Source organism: Mirounga angustirostris, unplaced genomic scaffold (genome assembly GCF_029215605.1).
Source record: "Mirounga angustirostris isolate CCGP_5_RB_7025 unplaced genomic scaffold, mMirAng1.0.hap1 SCAF_4, whole genome shotgun sequence".
NCBI classification, from domain to species: domain Eukaryota; kingdom Metazoa; phylum Chordata; class Mammalia; order Carnivora; family Phocidae; genus Mirounga; species Mirounga angustirostris.
Window position 1 is genome coordinate 97,412,500 of NW_026991712.1, and position 19,254 is coordinate 97,431,753.

General features: G+C 47.3%; 1 protein-coding gene across 1 annotated transcript; it reads left to right on the plus strand.

Annotated features, from left to right (window-relative positions):
• Nucleotides 1-1,963: 1,963 nt before the first annotated feature.
• OVGP1 (oviductal glycoprotein 1) lies at nucleotides 1,964-17,067 on the plus strand. The gene is given in 12 exon segments (XM_064587527.1): nucleotides 1,964-2,021; nucleotides 4,804-4,833; nucleotides 5,247-5,451; nucleotides 6,449-6,505; nucleotides 6,723-6,888; nucleotides 7,396-7,520; nucleotides 8,974-9,082; nucleotides 9,178-9,363; nucleotides 10,922-11,038; nucleotides 15,015-15,150; nucleotides 16,119-16,631; nucleotides 16,634-17,067. Coding segments are annotated over 12 exon segments (1,854 nt in total). The 3' UTR covers nucleotides 16,786-17,067.
• The last annotated feature ends 2,187 nt before the right edge of the window (nucleotides 17,068-19,254 follow it).

Sequence of the window (19,254 nt, forward strand, 5' to 3'; positions counted from 1 at the left end):
ATGTGTATGTTACAGTGAGCAAAAAAGGTGGTTTAGAATAGAAAGTGACTCCTCAATGAGAAATGTGATAGCCCATGTGGTTCAGTAAGTCCCAGACGTGAGGAGAGTTTCAGTAGCCTGAGCATGGACTTAACTGGTGATGGTTGGGAACAGGCTCATTTTACTTGTTAAAGCTACAGGCATTTATATTGCATTTAATTTCACTAGTTCAGATGTCTAATGCTGGAGTAGATCCATTTCCCCATCTTCATTATTCTTGTTCTGAAGCCCATCCTCCTGACCCACTGTAGTCCACTGCTGATCTGCAGTCACCACGGTTACATAAGGCTCACTTTTTGGGTAGGGTCCCGAGCCATATGCTGAAGGAGTTCTGTAGGGTTTAATTTGGCACCACACATTGCTGATTCCCAAGGTGTCTCCTGCCCCACAGGACGGCAGGAGGCCAGTTCTTTAATAGCTATATAGGCATGACTTACTGATTCACTATCATTACAGCAGCAAAATCATCCAAAGAGCATTATATTAATTTATTAAAATATTCTTTTTTGAATTGCCTCAATTTTTAAACAATATGAAATTAGGGATGTGGGGAAATATATACTTTTAATATACATTAATGTTTTTAAAATCCTCATGCACAACCAAAAATCATCAAATATTGGGAAACACTGCTCTATACCCCCCCCCTTTTTTTTTTTAATATTTTAAGTAAACACACCACACGTGGGGCTTAAATTCACAACCCTGGGGTCAGGAGTTGCACACTACCAACTAAACCAACCAGGCAACCCCATCCCATTCTTTTTAAAGATGTAAAATGATAAAGATCTTTCAAGTTTGCACCAATATAGTCAACGCTCTTTGGGCTCTTAGATTCAACCAATTGATTTTGTTCAAGTCACACTTACCAATTTATACACACGAGTATCAGAAAAGATTTGGCTGAATGCTTTGTTAAAACCAAGGTATTTCAGCTCCGTGATCTTGCCTGCATCTAGTTGAGTATTGTTAAGATATGGGAGGGGGTGCACTGCTGTAGGCCTTTCTTCAGTAAGCCAACTGAAAGACGTTTGTAAATGTCTTCTTACTCGTGAGAACAGGCTAAACACTAGGGAGGAGTACTTTCAAGTATCCGGGTGGGTGTGTAAAAAGTATATATAACAATGGTTGTATTTTTTGAGAGCAAGAACTCAAGGATTGAGAGCAGGCAGAGTGACATGGCACCGTGACTGAACATAACCCTCATTCAGCATTTACTATTCATCATCTGCTATGCACATGGAGTCATAGTTGCCATCCTTGCCATTGTCATCGCTGAATGAAGCAGAGGTCACTCCTGGGCATCCATTGTTACCTTGTGTTCTTTTCATCCTCAGTCATCCTAAGGCCTGGAATGGTTAGGTCTGAGATCCAGCCTTACCGCTGCAGCAGAATAGGATCCCAGAGGACTGACCCACATGCAGATGAAGATGGTTCAAATTGGCAGGCAGATTTAGCTCTGTCCTGGAGACAGCATTAAGAACTAGTGCTTTTGGCAGGAGTCGGGGTGGAAGGGCACAAACCTAGGGGGAAATCTCAGTGATATGGAATCTGGGGGACAGGAAGAAGGGGCATAAGGGAAGGCTTAGAAGTAGAGAAAGGCAGGCATTCACTTCAAGGGGGGTCTTAAAAGATAGCCAGCATGGGCCCCAGGTGCCTGGCAAGACTGAGTCAGAACCCAAGCCCTGGGGAACCACTGTAGTGTCTATAGTTTACAGAACAGGAAGAGAAAGGGATGCAGAGACCTCTTAACAAGAATTAGGTGACTCAGGCTAGGAATTGGGAAGTAAGAGCATGGTCATTAGTGTTAGAAACCACACCAGGGGTAACGTAACCAGTGGTACAAGTTGTTGCCTGGCCTGATCCAGTGTTTCTATCAGGAGGCTTAACTATCTCCTGATTCAGGTTACTCTCAGCCCAAGGAATGGAGTGTGGCATTGAGCATGCAGGTGGGACTCAGGTGGCCCCAGTGATGGTGCAGGGTAAGAACTGGATCTCAAGTCTGTTTAGCAACAAAACTCATGTTTTCCCCATTGCCCCTATCCAAGAGAGATGAGACACATACTTCCAAGAGGGAGACCTACACTAGCTCTTGAGGGTGTGATCAGTCTGTTCACTAGACTAGAAGCTCTGTGAGAGCAGAAACTCTTGCTTACCATTGTATCCAGAGTGCCTAGCAGGGCCTGGCACATGCTCGATGAATATTTGTTGAATACTTAAAGGAAGACAAAGATGGATGAACAAATGGAGACACAGTCTCTTTTAGGTGGGGTATTCCATCAGGCTTGCCTAGAGTTTTACGGAAATATCCTTTGCCTAAACATTCTATACCATTTAATGTTTTTGTTCCATGATATCTAAGCAATCTTCTGATTAAAAAAGTGATTGTCTAGTTTCTTCCTACTGGAAGGGGAATGCAAATTCAACCACCAGTCCTTGTATTTCCCGGTGTCATTTATTATGTTGACATCTGGTTAGTACCTCAGTGACACGTGGACTAGGTGAACTACCAGTCTCTGAGAAGATGGGCATCCGATTTCTGGTCCTCCATGATTGAGATTCAGACCCTGAAATATGGGACCTACTCATGATCTGAGGTCCTCTGTAGCAGGAAGAGAAAACGGATGGATCATAAAAGTATCTGGCTACAGATCTGTTTTGTTTATCCTTCATATTGTTGTATTTTATTTTATTTTAAAGATTTTATTTATTTGACAGAGAGATAGGGAGAGCAGGAACAGAAGCAGGGGGAGTGGGAGAGGGAGAAGCAGGCCTCCCGCAGAGCAGGGAGCCCAATGCGGGGCTCGATCCCAGGACCCTGGGATCATGACCTGAGCCGAAGGCAGACGCTTAACGATTGAGCCACCCAGGCGCCCCATGTTGTTGTATTTTAAAAACACTGGCTCTCAGGTATCCAGAATTATATGCCTTATGTTCCTTAGGTTCATAACACATTCTCAGCACTGGCTCATATACTGGTGAACATTGTTCACCCACACAAAGATTCAGAGTTTTGTCTTCTCTTAAGAAATTGAGAGATCGGGACACCTGGGTGGCTCAGTCGGTTAAGCATCTGCCTTCGGCTCAGGTCATGATCCCAGGGTCCTGGGATCAAGTACCGCATCAGGCTCCCTGCTCAGTGGGGATCCTGCTTCTCCCTCTGCCTGCCGCTCCCCCTGCTTGTGCTCTCTCTCTCTCTCTCTCTCTGTCTCTCTGACAAAGAAAGGAAGGAAGGAAGGAAGAAGGAAATTGACGGATCTTTCAACATGGATCTATTTCACTACATGGTAACCATTAGTGGCTACTCGGAGTGCTGTCCCTGTTCATACCAATCTCTATTGTCTCCTGACCAAGAGGCTTCATGTTAGTTTGTGTGTATCACTGGGCTTGAACTGCTGTTCTAATAAAGTGGAGAGTGAGCTGTTATATTGTGTCCACTTCACCCATTTATGTTACCTATCTGGCAAGTGTCAGCATGTGAGTTTGAGAACCCCACTCCGTGGCATCCTTAGTAACAGCTACCATTCACTGAGCCCTTATTACATGCGAAGTCCTGAACTAACAGTTTTTCATACATTATCTTTTTAATCCTATAAAACCTTATGAGGTGAGTATGAGCTGTTATCATCATTTTACAAGTGCGGAAGCCGAAGCTCAAAGATCTAAGTAATGCCCACGACTATAAAACTTCTAACCGATGACACTGAGATTCAAACCTTGGCCTACCTAGGTCCAAAGCTGGGACTTCTAAACTTTGTATTACACTGCTTCCCTAACCAATAACCTGGTAACAGTAGAATTACTGCCTCCATGCAGTGTTTACTGCTCATACTCAGTCCATGGAGGGCAAACCCCAGGAACAGGGCTGAGTACTGCGCTGCCCTCGCCATGGCCCTTGGCAGACACCCACTGTGTGCCAGGGTCAGACTGAGCTATTGCTTTGTTGGCTCTGAGAGCTACAGCTTGGCTGGAGAGGGAGGATGGGAGGTGCTGGGGTCACTGTGACTCGGGCAGCAGCCCATTCATCACTGGCCCTGGTTTTGTGTGTGTGTGGCCAGGCTATGCCAGCGCTGTCCCAGGGCTGTCCCAGAGCTCCTATAAAGGGGCTCGAGCCCTAGCCTCGCCGCTCTCAGACTTCTGAGATGGGCAGGTTGTTGCTGTGGATTGGTGAGTGTGGCAGGTCCCGGCCCCCATGACGTCACTCAGTCCAGGAGATACCAGGCTTCCTATGTTTGTCACCTCTCGAGTGCCTGAGAAGCAGCCAGGGATTTGGGGGCTGGATTAGGTGGAGGTGGGACAGGACATAGTGAAGGGCCGGAGGGGCCCTGGCAGGAGAGATCTGAGCAGTGGTCCTCCACTCCAGCTATCCATTAAATATCTTTATGCCCAGTTCCACCTTGGACCAGTGATATCAGAATCTCTAGGGGAGGAGAACATCACTGCTTTTTATACTTGGAGCCAGGGTAAGAACCACTAGCCTAGAGCTTTGGCTGGGACTTCTAAGTCATCCTTGTCCCTGTGCTAAGCATGGGTGTATCCACGTGGTGTTTGTTGGGGTAAATAGGAGCTTCGATAGATCTGGCAACACCGGCTCAACTTAGAGAAGAGGAAGCCAGTGAACGCAGCGAGTCTCCATGTGTGTGTCTGTGTCTGACTATGGGGCCCAGTTGGTGGGTGCACTGGAGGACTGGAGGCGGGGCTGGGGCATGTTGCTCTGGGTGAGCATGGGAATCTGAGTGTGATTCCATCCTTTGTTTCCTGCAGGGCTGGTTCTTGTGCTGAAACAGCGCGATGGTAAGGAAATCCTGTCTTCCTCTCCAGATCCAGGGAGCTTCTCTGGCTGAGAGGTGCTCCGTGTGGTGTGTCCCCTGGAGCCCTTCCCTGCCTGGGCTCCTGTGTCCAGCATCATTGATCCGCTGCAGTTCAGCGGAGGATTTTCCGTCCTGCCACTTGTGTCGCTTTGTGTGCCAGGATCCAGGCTTGAGGATCCATTCTGAACAGGATTCCCATAAGGCATTCTTTTCCCCCTGGGGCCTCAGCAGTAGGGGTGGCAGGGGGACCAGACCTCAGGGTCGCTTTGGGCTCTGTTTGCGTGGGGAATGTTCTGGTGGCCCGGCCCCTTGGACTGTGTTCATGGTGCTCTGTGGAAGCTGAGCTCCATCCCCTCCTTTGGTCTCTGCCAGCTAATGTGTGTCCTCCCTTGCCAGGCGCTGCCCACAAACTGGTGTGTTATTTTACCAGCTGGGCACAGGGTCGCCCCAGCCCTGCCTCCATCTTGCCCCGGGACCTGGACCCCTTTCTCTGCACCCACCTGATATTTGCCTTTGCCTCAATGAACAACAATCAGATTGTTGCTAAGGATCCCCAGGATGAGAAAATTATCTACCCAGAGTTCAACAAGCTCAAGCAGAGGTGTGTTCATATTGCATGTGGGGATCATTTTTTTTTTTTCAGGTTTTACAGACGGAAGAAAATTAATCCTCTTTCTCTTGTTACTCATCAACTTTCTTCTGATTCTTCTGGTCCTAGCCGCCTCTCAAGTGGGACCCAGGAGCATCCCTGCCTGAGAACTCCCTGTTGAATAACACCCCGAGCTAATTCTTGCCTCCTTGCCCTTGTGAGGCCTTTGTTGCCTCTGCCTGGTAACCCCCAACTCATCCTTCAAGCCAGTGGGGTGGAGTTCACGTACTAATGCTGTTAGAATGCTTCAAGGAGAGCCTGCACATCACAAATGCTAGTATCTTTATTACCATTTGTCACCTGCAACCCCCAGCCAATGAGCTCCCTAAGGGAAGGAGCAGGGTCTCCAATATGTTTGTATACCAGCAGCTGGGTGAGTGCCTTGCACAGAGCTAGTGCTCACTAAGTGCTTGCTTAAGTATTCCTATCCCCACAACTCCTGGGTTCTCTCCCTGTCCAAGGGGAGGTCTGTCTCTGCGTGAATGGTTATAGATGGCCAAGGTAAAAATCCTTGTCACTAGATCACAAGCTCCCTGAGAGCAGGGAGCTTGTCTCTTTCACTCTCTGTTGTATCTTGATCAAGCACCTAAAGCAATCAACCGCACATAGTAATTGCTCAATAAATACTTGTCGATTAAGAAAACAGTGAAAAGAAACATTTTAGACTACTTCTTTCTTTTCCTTTATGTGGGAGCATCATGGGGATGTGGGGGAATTTTGTGGACTTTGGACAGCCTGGGGGGGGGGTCCTGGGTTGTGAAGACCCATGGGTTGATTGTTCTCCCCTCTTTTCCTTTTTTTCCTTCCCTGTGCTTTGCTCTGCTCTTCTCTCTCCCTCCCTCCACCTGCCTTCCCCTTTCACTTCCTCCCTCCCCCTCTACTTTCCACCGTTCCCCAGGGACCCACTGGAGTGGGGCCCCAGCTTACCTCCCTCTATCCCACATCACAGGAACAGGGAGCTGAGAACACTGCTGTCCATTGGTGGGTGGAACTTTGGCACATCCAGGTGAGACTCTGCAGCCCCTCCCTGCTGCTTGAATTCCCCATCACCGCCAGGTATTTAGCTCCCAGTGCTGGGAGGGGCTTCTAAGAAGGGTTGACCTAACTTCCTTTCCCCCAGCCATACCTGTGTGCCCTCCACAGGGCACGAACCAAGGGGCTTTGTGGAGGTTGTGGTTCTGCAGAAAGCCCTCCTTACTCGCCTCACCCTGGGTCTCCTGCAGGTTCACCACTATGCTGTCCACGTTATCCAACCGGGAAAGGTTTATTGGTTCGGTTGTATCCCTCCTGAGGAGACATAAGTTTGATGGTCTGGACCTCTTCTTCTTGTACCCTGGACTGAGAGGCAGCCCCAAGAGTGACCGGTGGACTTTTCTCCTCTTAATTGAAGTAAGGCCAAGTCTGGCAGCTCCAGGATCCAGCAGTGATTCTACTTTTATCATATCTGGGCTCATGGCATAGGAGGAGCAGAAGGCCAGGGACGGGGACGGGGCAGGGGAGTGGTAGCAGAATGTTCTTTTACTACCATCATCTTAGAAGGGTCAGGCCAAAGAGCAGGAGTCTTGTGGCTCTTTTTCTTGGTCACATCCAGGTCCTGTTCCAGTCCTGCAGCCCAAGTAATGCTTCCTCTGTGCAGCGGCCTGGCCCACCTCAGGCAGGCAGTCTGCAGCTTGTGCTCCTGACCCTGTCTGGCACCCCTCTACCCCTCTGTTAAGTCACTTACCACGGTGGCTCAAGGCCACCTCTCTCACGAGCCTGGGGGCAGGGCCTGTGTCTGCCTCACCTCTGTGTCCCCAGAGCCTGGCTCAGGGGGCTCTGTAAATGAAGCTTTCCTGGCTGATCCTTCTTTCCCTGACTGTTTGGTCTGGGTCTCTGTGTCTGCCTCTTTCTTGGTAGGAGCTCCTGTTTGCCTTCCAGCAGGAGGCCACGCTCACCATGCGTCCGCGGTTGCTGCTTTCTGCGGCTGTCTCTGGGGATCCGCACATCATTCAAACAGCTTATGATGTGCGCCTTCTGGGAAGGTGAGACGGTGCTGCCTGGTGGGGCAGGACGTTGGAGGGAAGGAGGCCGGTCATGCTCAGAAGGGCAGCACCCCGCTCAAGCCCTGCCCTTGAGTTCTCCACGTACAGGTGCTAGTTGGGGGCGGACTGCTGAGGGGCATGGGTGGGGACGAAGGTTAGCTCCACATAGCCTGGGCTTTCTTTAGGAGATCAGAAGTGGTGTCCCCACAATCACGTCATCTTGGGTAGGGCGTTCTGCAAAGCCCTTTGCTGGGGCTCACGGGAAAGCGTCCCACGGGCCTGGCTTCTGCCGTGCCAAGGGACAGCGGTAGACATACCCTGTGCAGCCCATGGCTGGCATCAGAGGCAGATGATTAATCAACGCCTGCCACAAATACAAAAATAGGCACGCGCAGCCAGGCCTAGCTTTCTGAGCACGGGTGTCTGTGCAGAAGTTACAAAGCCGAACAAAGAAGAGCTCGTAACTCACTCACTCTGGCCATGCCAGCTCTGGGCTAATTTTCTCCAACCTCAAGAATGGAGTTTTTACAGATGAGGAGCTGAGGCCAACGCGGAACGGAAGAGGGGATGGGGTGTTTCTGCGTGTGAGCACACCAGGGGGCCGGGGTTCAGTGTCGGGGCAGAAGGGGAGAGGCCCCGTGGGGCATAGAGTTCGCCATCTTTGGTCTTAATAGCAGGCAGGACTGAGGGAGTCCCACCGTCCGCCGGCTGGGTGACCTTAGGCAGGTTAGTGAGCCTGTCAGAGCCTCAATGTCTTCCACTCTAAAATGGAGACGGCTGTGGCACTGAGCCATTGGCCACGTTAAAATTACATGATGGAATCCTTGTACACCTTTATGCCTGTGACCCGGTAAGTGCTTACTGACACTGGTTCATTCTGAAAGTGCTCTGGAAGACGTGGTTTCACTGGTGCCTTGAATAGTGGAAGGACAGAAGCTCTTTAGCTGCTGTGCGTACTGCCTTCCTCATGACAATTTACGCAACCTGTTAGCACTTGCATCAGGCACAAATGTGTTTCTTTTTTAAAATTATTTTAGAAAGTTGTATGTATTTATTTGAGAGAGAGAGAGCGCGAGTGTGAGTACGAGCAGGGGGAAGGGGCAGAGGGAGAAAAGCAGACTCCCCGATGTGGGCCTTGATCCCAGGACCCCAAGATCATGACCTGAGCTGAAGACAGATGCTCAACCGGCTCAGCCACCCAGGCGCCCTACGAATGTGTTTTCTTGTCTGACTCCTGCCTACCTCCATGGAAGCTCTCAGGATGGCATGGGACCTGAGGCACGGCTGTCCCTGACTAGCAGTTTGCTGCGGTGGCACATCTCAAGTCAATGACGCAGACGGGCAGGCAGCTTGGGTGGCCAGGGCACAGCTAGTTAGCCAGTTAGTCCTCTGGTGATCTGACTTGAAAATCTAGTTAGCCGAATCTGCGTATGTCCTCCTCTCGCCCTCACAGACTCCTGGATTTCATCAACGTCTTGTCTTATGACTTTCATGGAAGTTGGGAAAAGTTCACAGGGCACAATAGCCCCCTGTTCTCTCTGTCTGGAGACCCCAGCTCTTCGGTAAGGAATGATCTCAAGGGGCCCAGACACCTGCCCTGAGCCCAGGCCATTGGCCCTCAGTAACACGGAGGGGTTTGTGTTCTTCCTACCTGCAGGCATATGCCATGAATTACTGGCGTAAGCTGGGGGCACCCCCAGAGAAGCTCCTCATGGGATTCCCCACCTACGGACGTACCTTTCGCCTTCTCAAAGCCTCTAAGAATGGACTGCAGGCCAAAGCTGTGGGACCTGCGTCTCCGGGAAAGTACACCAAGCAAGCTGGCTTCTTGGCTTATTATGAGGTGACAGGAATAGGGAAGTCTGTCTATTAGTTAGGGCTTCTCCATCCTTTAACAGAGCAAGAGCAAAGACAACCAGGCAGAGGCAAGGGTGAGGGCTGGAGACAGGACAATGAAGTGGTTTACTAGCTCAAGAGAAATCCACTCTCTGAGATATTTCCTTTTTCTTCAGGAGAAGGTATTTGAGTCCCTCATAAGGGATGAGGGGCTGGGTAGAGTCTAAGTGGAGGGGGGACCCCTCAAAAGAATCTTAACTGTTATACAAGTCAATCCTGACTTACTACTATCTGGCCTAAATAAAAATAATTAATACCTGAAATATTTATAATTTCAAACATTTGCAAAAATGAAAGAATAGTGTAACCTCCTCTCCCCCTCCCCCACTACCACCTGCCCCTCACCAGCCTCAGTCACTAACCACTCCTGGCCAATCTTGTTTCATCTTCGATCCCCGACTCCCCTCTCTCCCACTACTAGATTATTTTGAAGCAATTCCAAGACATTCCCTCCTACAGATTCTTTCTTCTTCCCGCAGTTCCATTCCCTTATTCTCCATCTCATCAAAGCTCGCTACTGAATGGAGAAAAGAGACACGGACTCAGGAGGCTATAAAACACAAGAGAGGACAACAAGAGGCACGGGGGTGTGGCTTAGGGATTGGAAAGGTCTCAGGGAGCAGAGCTTTGGAGCATAGGAAGAATCCTGGTGGGCAGGAATGACAAGAGGGAAGGGTCTCGGAGGCAAAGGACAGCAGTTACTGAGGCACATGGTGTGTGTGGGTGCTGTAGGTAGGAGTGGAGGCGCAGGGTCTCCCCGGTCTCTGCTCTCTGCTGGCTGGCTGGAGATGTTATCCTGCTAAGCCAGTGACGTCATAGTGGAAATTGTGTTCTTGAAAGACATTATAGGCCAAAGAGATGTTGATAGAACCTTTAAAGAAGCAAAAAGAGGAAGAAAGGAAAGAAAAAAAGCCTCATACGTGAGCTTCTGCTACTAGCTGGAATGCTTCGACTTCTATGTGGCGTGTGGTTTCTAGCACGAGGCTGGGCACCTAGTAGACACTCAGCTGCGCGACTGATTGTAACAACCCAGTTCTCCCTACCTTTGAGAACTTTAAATTTATTAGAGGTTCACAAGCTAGTTTGGTAACTACCAAGACTGGGCCCTTCATGCTGATTGCTAATGAAGAGAGGAGAGGTTTGTTTATGGTAACTCTTTGGAAAAGATACATGTTTGGTCAAGGTCCGATAGGTTACCATTAGTAGTTTGGCATTGTCATTATTTAGCAAAGCCTGGTTTGGTTTCTAAGGATGTCAGCCACTCCTTGGTTCTCTCTCTCTTTCTATCACGGACATTAGAGAAAGGAACATGTTCTAGTAGGAATTTGTTCAGGAAAGAGAGAAGGTCTTGTGTGAGTGGCTTCCCACTCCCTCTTTGGTCTGTCTCTTCTCACTCCCTGGTGAGGGATCCTTTGGATTCTTCACCACTGGGAAAAGAGCAGTGTGCCTGCTGGTGTTTCTCTCCATGGCACTTCCCAGAACTAATCTGGTGATCCTCCTGGCAGATATGCTCCTTTCTCCAGAGAGCAACAAAGCGCTGGATTGATTTTCAGCATGTTCCATATGCCTACAAGGGGAAGGAGTGGGTTGGCTATGACGATGCCACCAGCTTCAATTACAAGGTAAGACCTTGGTCCTTTCTTGCTCCAGCATATAGTTTCCTTCTGGCTCCCATGAGGCTCTTATCTGTACAGTGTGTGTGTGTGCGTGTGTATGTGTGCATGCATGTGTGTGCGTGTCCTGGGTGGAGGATAAAGAGGTGAGGTTGACTAGATCAGGTGAGTCTCGGGCATACCTGACCTACCTGGGGTTTCCTAATCGCATCTATCCAACACTCTCCTTTTGAAGAGAAGGAATCTCGGTGTTGAGGGGAGAAGTGACTTCTCTCAGTTTACACAGATTTTTGGCAAGTTTCTTCTTTTCTGTTTGGACCAGATAATTCCATAACAGATAAATACAATATGAGGTAGATCATGTTAAACGCTCCATGAATATCACTGATATGTGTCGGGATAGGAGAGTCAGGGAGGGCTTCCTGAGGGAGGTGAGCAGCAGGAGGAAGTAATGACATGGGGAGAGGTTCAGTGGGGACTGAAAACTCATTCAAAGTACGTACAAAGAATTTGGGTGGGGCAGAGAATTTTTGTAAAGTGTAAGAGAAGGCAATAAAGTACCAGCCAGTTTATAGAGGGACTTGAATGCTGGTGAAGGTGTTTGGACCTCTTCTTGCAGGCATTTTAACACAAAATCAGGTTTCTTTCTTTCTTTTTTTTCCTAATTTTATTTTATTATGTTATGTTAGTCACCATACAATACATCATTAGTTTTTGATGTGGTGATCCACGATTCATTGTTTTCGTATAACACCCAGTGCTCCATGCAGAACGTGCCCTCTTTAATACCCATCACCAGGCTAACTCATCCCCCCACCCCCCTCCCCTCTAGAACCCTCAGTTTGTTTCTCAGAGTCCATAGTCTCTCATGGTTCATCTCCCCCTCTGAGTCCCCCCCTTCATTTTTCCCTTCCTTCTCCTAATGTCCTCCATGCTATTCCTTATGTTCCACAAATAAGTGATGATAATTGACTTCTCTGCTTGACTTATTTACTTAGCATAATCTCCTCCAGTCCATCCATGTTGATGTAAAAGTTGGGTATTCATCCTTTCTGATGGCTGAGTAATATTCCATTGTATATATATACCCCATCTTCTTTATCCATTCATCTGTTGAAGGGCATCTTGGCTCTTTTCACAGTTTGGATATTGCAGACTTTGCTGCTATATTCAGAACATTCCACCCTAAAACAACAGAATACTCATTCTTCTCAAGTGCACATGGAACTTTCTCCAGAATAGACAACATACTGGGTCACAAATCAGGTCTCAACTGATACCAAAAGATTGAGATTATTCCCTACATATTCTCAGACCATAATGCTTTTAAACTGGAACTCAATCACAAGAAAAAATTTGTCGGAAATTCAAACACTTGGAAGCAAAATCAGGTTTCTGACCAGCCATATGACCTGCAAGTTTGAAACCTTTAGAACCTAACTCTGATCACCCCCTCGCCCTGTGCAAGCAATGTTGAATGAAGGTGAGCGGAGCCGGTTTCTATAGTGAATTCCAACAGAAATGACATGCTTTGGTGATTTCCAAACCTGCCTCTGCTTTGGAATCACCTGAGACTTGATAAACGTAGAAGGTCTTGGCTCCACCCCCGAATATTCAGCCCGTCTTAGAAAGAATCTGGAAACTGTTCTTAGTATGGCCCCATGTGATCCTGCTGTAACCAGTTTGGCATTTTGGAAGCTCTGAGGAACACAGAGGTGTGCAGGGAAGATAATGAGGGTCTGGACCAGGTGGTTGGAAGAAGAGGTAATTTTTGAATGAGTAATTGTCAGGACTTGGCAACTTCCTGGATATCGGGGCTTATTAGAAGTCACATCTCCTCTATTATAGGTGATGGAGAAGCACAGGTGTTGGCTGTTCTTTGGGGGAAGTTTGGGGTAGAAAGCATCAGAGGGCAGAATCCAGTGTGTACCTCCTCTGTGCATGTCACTGAGTGAAGCCCGCTGTGGGGAGAGAGGTAAAGAGCATGGCTTTCAACCTCCAGGATCTTCCTCTGGTTTGGGACCAGAAGACACAAACAGAAAAATTCAATGACTCAATGGAATTACCCAGTTGGATGGAATTAAAAATATGACCCACAGGACACGGGAGAGGGCATTGACCTACGTGTTGGGGGAGGCCTGAGGCCAGCCAGGAATGGTGTCCTCGCTTTAAGGGGCCGTCACTGTGCCTTGCAGAGCTACAGGGAGACAGAGCCTTGTGTGAGGGTGATCAAAGGATTTCATCACAGAATCCCAGAGCTGAAAGAAACCTCAGAGATCGTCATTAGGAGATAATTATCCATGGATTTCTCAGTGTTCCTGAACTGTCTGGGCATTCTGAGCAAAGGAAGCAGACCAGCTCTAATAAAAATAGGAACCTACCTTTCCCCCTCCCCCAGGCCTTTGCTGACGTTCAGAGATGTAGAGGTCCCCTCCCCAGAGAGGACTTGTCTACATTCCAGTGAAGCTCTCAATCTCTCCGGAGGGGACGAGGGTCTGATTTGCCTTCCTGCACATGCAGGTGGCTATCTGGCCTTCGCTGTGTCATTCTTTGGGCAACTGGGGCATGAGGACTAAAGTCAAGGTGCTATTTGACTGTTCTGTTGCTGTGAGTAATAATGGTCTGTTCTCTGATCCAGAGATTGTGCATGTGCGTGCACGCGTACACATAAAACTGGCAGTCTAACCTGTTTGTTTGTAAGCAGGATAAAAACTCGGAATCTTCACAGTTTCAGCTGAACTCTAATTGGGTCCCTATTTTACATTTGGGGAAAGCAAATCCCAGAAAGGAGCCAACTGACTTGGCCAAGTCATGCAGCTATGTGGATGTGATGGAGTCTGTCTTTTCCATCACCCGTGACAGAGAACACTAGCAAAGTTGTAATAGGACCTGGATTTGAGTCTAAACCCTGCCACGTCATTATATCTGAGGTTTTAGAAATCATGGAAAAAAGCCTTTATTTTCTTATCTGTGAATGTAGTTTATCTCTTCTTTATAGCATCCCTGTGAGATAAGTTATATGGAAGTGATTTTAAAGTAATATAGCAATATCTATGATTTAGAGTGATGATAACGGTGATTAGCATTGGGATCTTGCTGAAACAGTTTTTAATATTTATGAACATTTACTAGGTACAAGTTATCTCTCCAAGTATTTTACAGGTAGGAACTCTTTTTTTTTTTTTAATCCAGTTTTAAAATTGTGGCAAAATATACATAACATAAAATTTGCCATTTAACACATTTTAGGCATCCAGTTCAGTAGCGCATTCATACCACCTTGCATCTCCAGAACTTTCTCATCTTCCCAGACTGCCCCTTCCCCCTCTTCCCCAGCCCATGGTAATCACCACTCTGCTTTCCATTTATACAAACGTGACTACTCCAAGTACTCCCTGTGAGTGGAATCATACAGTAGTTGTCCTTTCGTGACTGGCTTCTTTCACTCAGTGTGTAATGTCTTTGAGCTCCATCCGTGCTGTAGCATGTACATGTACGAATTCTTTGGACCCTAAAAATGTTGGAAATGTTACTATTCCTTTTTTACAAATGAGGCAACTAAGACACATAAGGTTTTGTTGTTATAGTTGTTTTTAAAGATTTTATTTATTTATTTGAGAGAGAGAGAGCAGGAGAGAGAGAGAGAGAGCTCGCACAAGCAGGGGGGAGGGGCAGAGGGAGAGGGAGAAGCAGGCTTCTCGCCAAGCAGGGAGCCTGATGCGGGGCTCAATCCCGGGACCCTGGGATCATGACCTGAGCCGAAGGCAGATGCTTAGCCGACTGACCCACCCAGGCACCCAAAGACACATGAGGTTTGTGTGACCTTTTCAAGAACCCTCAGCTAGGAAGTGGTTAGAGGCTGGATTCAAACACAGGCTTTCCTGCTCCTGTAGTGTTTCCTGAGGGTCTGTCTTTGGTGTTTTGCCATTGTACCCAGTCTGGGGGATGCCCAGCATAGCAGGTTGACTGACTACTACTTTTTCAGGCAATGTTCATAAAGAGAGAGCATTTTGGGGGAGCCATGGTGTGGACGTTGGACCTGGATGACGCCAAGGGCGCTTTCTGTGGCACTGGCCCTTTCCCCCTTGTCAAGAAGTTGAATAGTCTCCTGGTGCAGACTGGTGAGTAGCTATGGCCTGGAACTGGGGTTGGAAGTTGTATAACCAGGCTCTGGCTGGGTCCCTTCTGTTAGATGCGAAGGCTTTGGTGAGGCAGCATGACAATGAGGGAAGAGAATAAGCTTTGATGTCAGGCCAGTCCATTTTCTTAGTTTAGAGGCGTGCTCCATGTGACCCCTCTGAGCTTTGGTTTCCCTATCTGTGAAACAGGAATGATCCTTATACTTATGACATTATTACAAGAACTAAATGAGATAAGGAGTGAAAACTACTGGCTCATAGTTAGTGTTCAATATATGCCAGTTTATTTCTCTGTTGCTTCCTCCTGTTTTCATGGGACAAGGGCCAGAAAAGGAAGCCAGATTTCTTTTGACATCTCTTTGATGTTTAGGAGATGGAACCTAGCATGCTTGAACTGAAACATTCTTTGAGATGGTTTATAACCATCATTTTACAGACCAAGAAACTGAGGCTCAGAAAGCTAACACTGCTAGGCAGGGGCAGAGATGGGACTCCAACCCAGTTCTTTACAAAATGCTGTCTAGAGTGGCCTCCTTGCCCCTTGGCGTTGTTCCTGGTGCCTCCTACAATGGGGGACACAGGAGGTTTCTGTTATTAGGCCTTGGGGACAGCAAGGTCTTGCTGAATGTGCAATCAGTGAGGTCAAAGTGAGGCCTTAAGCATAGAAAACTGGCAGGCTTCCCGGGGTCATTCACCAGAAATGTAGTAAATGTAAATGTGCTGAGTGCCCATAGGTGTCTGGGGTCCCGTTAACGTGATGAAGTGAAGGAGCAGGGCTTCCATGCAGTGGGGTTTTATCTATGCCCTCAAGTGGGTGTATTATGAAATCCTTCAACTCTGGATTTTGGGAGTAGGTACTTCAGCCCTGGAGTGGTTGTAGTCCTGCCAGTAATTAATAGGATGGGAAGGAAGTCGTAGGAGTCTCATCCTGTTCCAATGATTTTCTCTAGAGGTCAGCTCAACTCCTTCACCAAAATTTTGGCTCTCAACTGCTATGAATTCTGAAAGACCAACTATAACCAAAGCGTTGACCACTGACATGAGGATTTCATTCCCAGGAGGAAAGTCTCCGACCATTAATTCCCGTAGTAAGTCTCAAAATATGACTACAAGGCCCAGAGGTGGGATTGTGACCCCTAGGAGGGAAACTAAGTCCTTTGGAAAGCCCACTGTAGCTCTGGAAGGGAGGACTGAGACTCCTGGAGAGACCATGACCCATGGAGAGACGACTATGATTCCTAATGATCGTTGGACCTCTAAAGGGAAGATCATGCCCCTTGGAAAGAGGGCTGTAGTCCCTGAAATGATGACTGTCCCCTCTGGAAAGATGACAGTCACTCCTGATGGGCAGACCAAGACTCTAGAAGAGAATTTGACTTCTGAGGTGGACACTGATCCCCCGTTGGATTATATTGTTCTTCAGATGGAAGCCAAAAGCAGGAGGCCATCCTCAGGGCCTGTCATCTAGCCCCAGGACACATTCCTCCTGCTTTTGACAACCCCTGTGTTCCCATTAATGGAAATGATTCCTCTGTCAACTCGATGACCCTTCCAACAAGCGCTCTTTCTCTAAAAAAAGAAAACCCAGAAAATTCTGCTGTGGGTCAAGGAGCCTAAGCTCTATTGAAGGCAGAAGCTGGGGAAAGCCCTCGTCTTTTCTTATAGGCCCCTGACAGGAGCTGCTTTTACCTAGACATTTATAAACCATTCATGGGTACAAGCAGGCCCCAAAGCCAGTGAAATCATCTCTTTTCTGTCGAATAAACTGGAAACACAAGAATTCATCTGAGTTCTCTGGAGTTCTTTTCTTGAAATGACCTGTGCAATGCAATTGTCAGCATCTGCCTTTCAAGTTCACTTTCCCCTACTGCTTTTTTTGGAAGGAGGGAGTTTGTGTCTAGCCTGTGTCGACGTTTTCCAATGTGGATTATGTGTTTCCCTCTCTGCCTTGCACAACTACTCCCCTCACGGGTGGTCTGAGACAGAATCTCTTCCAGCACAGTTTCCCATTCTCCTTTTATTTCACTCCAGTGTAACATTTGCTCCCATGAATATATCAGAACTCCTCTTGCCAAGGTCACTGGTGATGCCCATGCTGTTCACTGCAGTGGCCAAGTGTCAGTTCCAACCTTCCTTGAGACAGCAGCCGCACTGACACACTTGGTCACTTTGTCCTCCTTGACACACTTTCTTCACGGTGCTTCCAGCTTTTGTTTTTACCTGACTGGTCATTCCTTCACAGTGTTCTATACTGATTTCTCCTTTCATTCGTGATCGCTTAACGCCGGGGAGCTCCAAGTCTCTTCTCTGGGTCTCTTTTCTTCTATATTTATGTTTACACTCTTGGTGTTGTCATCCAAACACATCACTTAAACAGCAGCTCTAATATTGTCAAGAGAACAAAAGCACAAAAGAATATCTATAGTATGCTATCTTTTGCATAAGAAAAAAGGGGACAGAAAATACACGTGTCTGCTCATTTGTGCACGAGTACTACAGAGAGGATAAATATGGAAATAATGAGATTGGTACCTGTAGGAGTTGAGTGAAGATGGGGTGGAAAAAATGGGAGACTGGGGACAGGGTACCAGGGAAGGAGGGATTGATACTTACCCGAGTACGCATATGTGTGTAATTCTCACTTTTAGAACCATGAAAATGTTTCACATGACCCACAAAATAAATAAAATCAACTCAAAATTGAAATACAAAGAGTAACAAATGTGGGTGCCTGGGTGGCTCAGTTGGTTAAGCGACTGCCTTCGGCTCAGGTCATGATCCTGGAGTCCCAGGATCGAGTCCTGCATCGGGCTCCCTGCTCAGCAGGGAGTCTGCTTCTCCCTCTGACCCTCCCCCTCTCTCATGTGCTCTCTCTCTCTCTCAAATAAATAAATAAAATCTTAAAAAAAAAAGAGTAACAAACGTATTTAACTATATTAAAATACAGAAACAACATAATCACATTGAAGGAATTAGGGAAGGAAAGAACGAACCTTAGCAGCTTTGGAAAATAGCATTTTGCCTCTATATTGAAAGGCTAAAGACAAAAGGAACTATGGACAAATACGGTACTCTAGCAAATTTGCTTTTTATACTTACATAGGTTAGCAATTCTGAAACTGCTTTATGTGTATTTCAGAATTAAACACAGAAGGAAACATACTGTGGATAAGAAGAGCCGTGTTTCTCACAGTCAGAGAAATAGTTATAGATAGGGAAAAAGGAAAGGCAGGAATGAACCCTGGGGTGTTGGATTCAGAAGTAACAGCAGGAAATCATGGTTTTAAAAATATATATGGATTGGTTGATATAGAAATGGATATAGAAATATGTGTATCCATAAATATATTTCCTGCTTTCACCGCTGGAAAGGGCTAGAGCAATGACATCCTAATAGACCCAGTACCTTGAAGAAAATGTCCCTGAGCACCCCTTGAATAACTGGGGATGGAAGCCTCTGTATCTTGCTACCTTCTCCCCTCTCCTAGTGGATAATTCTGAGTGATGATTCTGAGTGGACAGCGCTGTGCTGAGCACAGTGGGTGATATTCCAGGACCCAGATGTCTACAAGACTTTAAACGCTAGTGGGAGAGAAAAGACAAGTAGTCAAATGATTTATTTCTGATAAAAACGAGTGGTTGTTTATCTCTGATAAAAACGAGTGCTTCACAGACATGTCATCTCATGCTGAGGAAGCAGACTCAGAGAGCTTAGGTACTAATGTCTTGCTGCAAAGACAACTTGGTAAGCGCAGTAAGAGAGCCTGCCGTGTTAAGGGATTGACAAGAGGTCAGAGGCACAGATGTGTGATGGACAAGTCCTTGGAATAGATGACAGGTTGGAGGGGGGTGGACAAGGAGGCAGGACACAGCCTCAAGGACATGATTGATGAGCAGACACCAGTTGTTTCCACACAGGAAAGTGAGCTGTGGACACGATGTTAGGAGCTTTTGTCACTTTCTCATTGACTTTTAAGAGTCCCATAAAAGGTTCCCAAACCCTGTTTCTGTGAAGTTAGGAATGTTGCCACCAGGAGGCAGCAGCATACAGGGTTACATTTTCTAGCAGACAACTAGAAGAGCAGA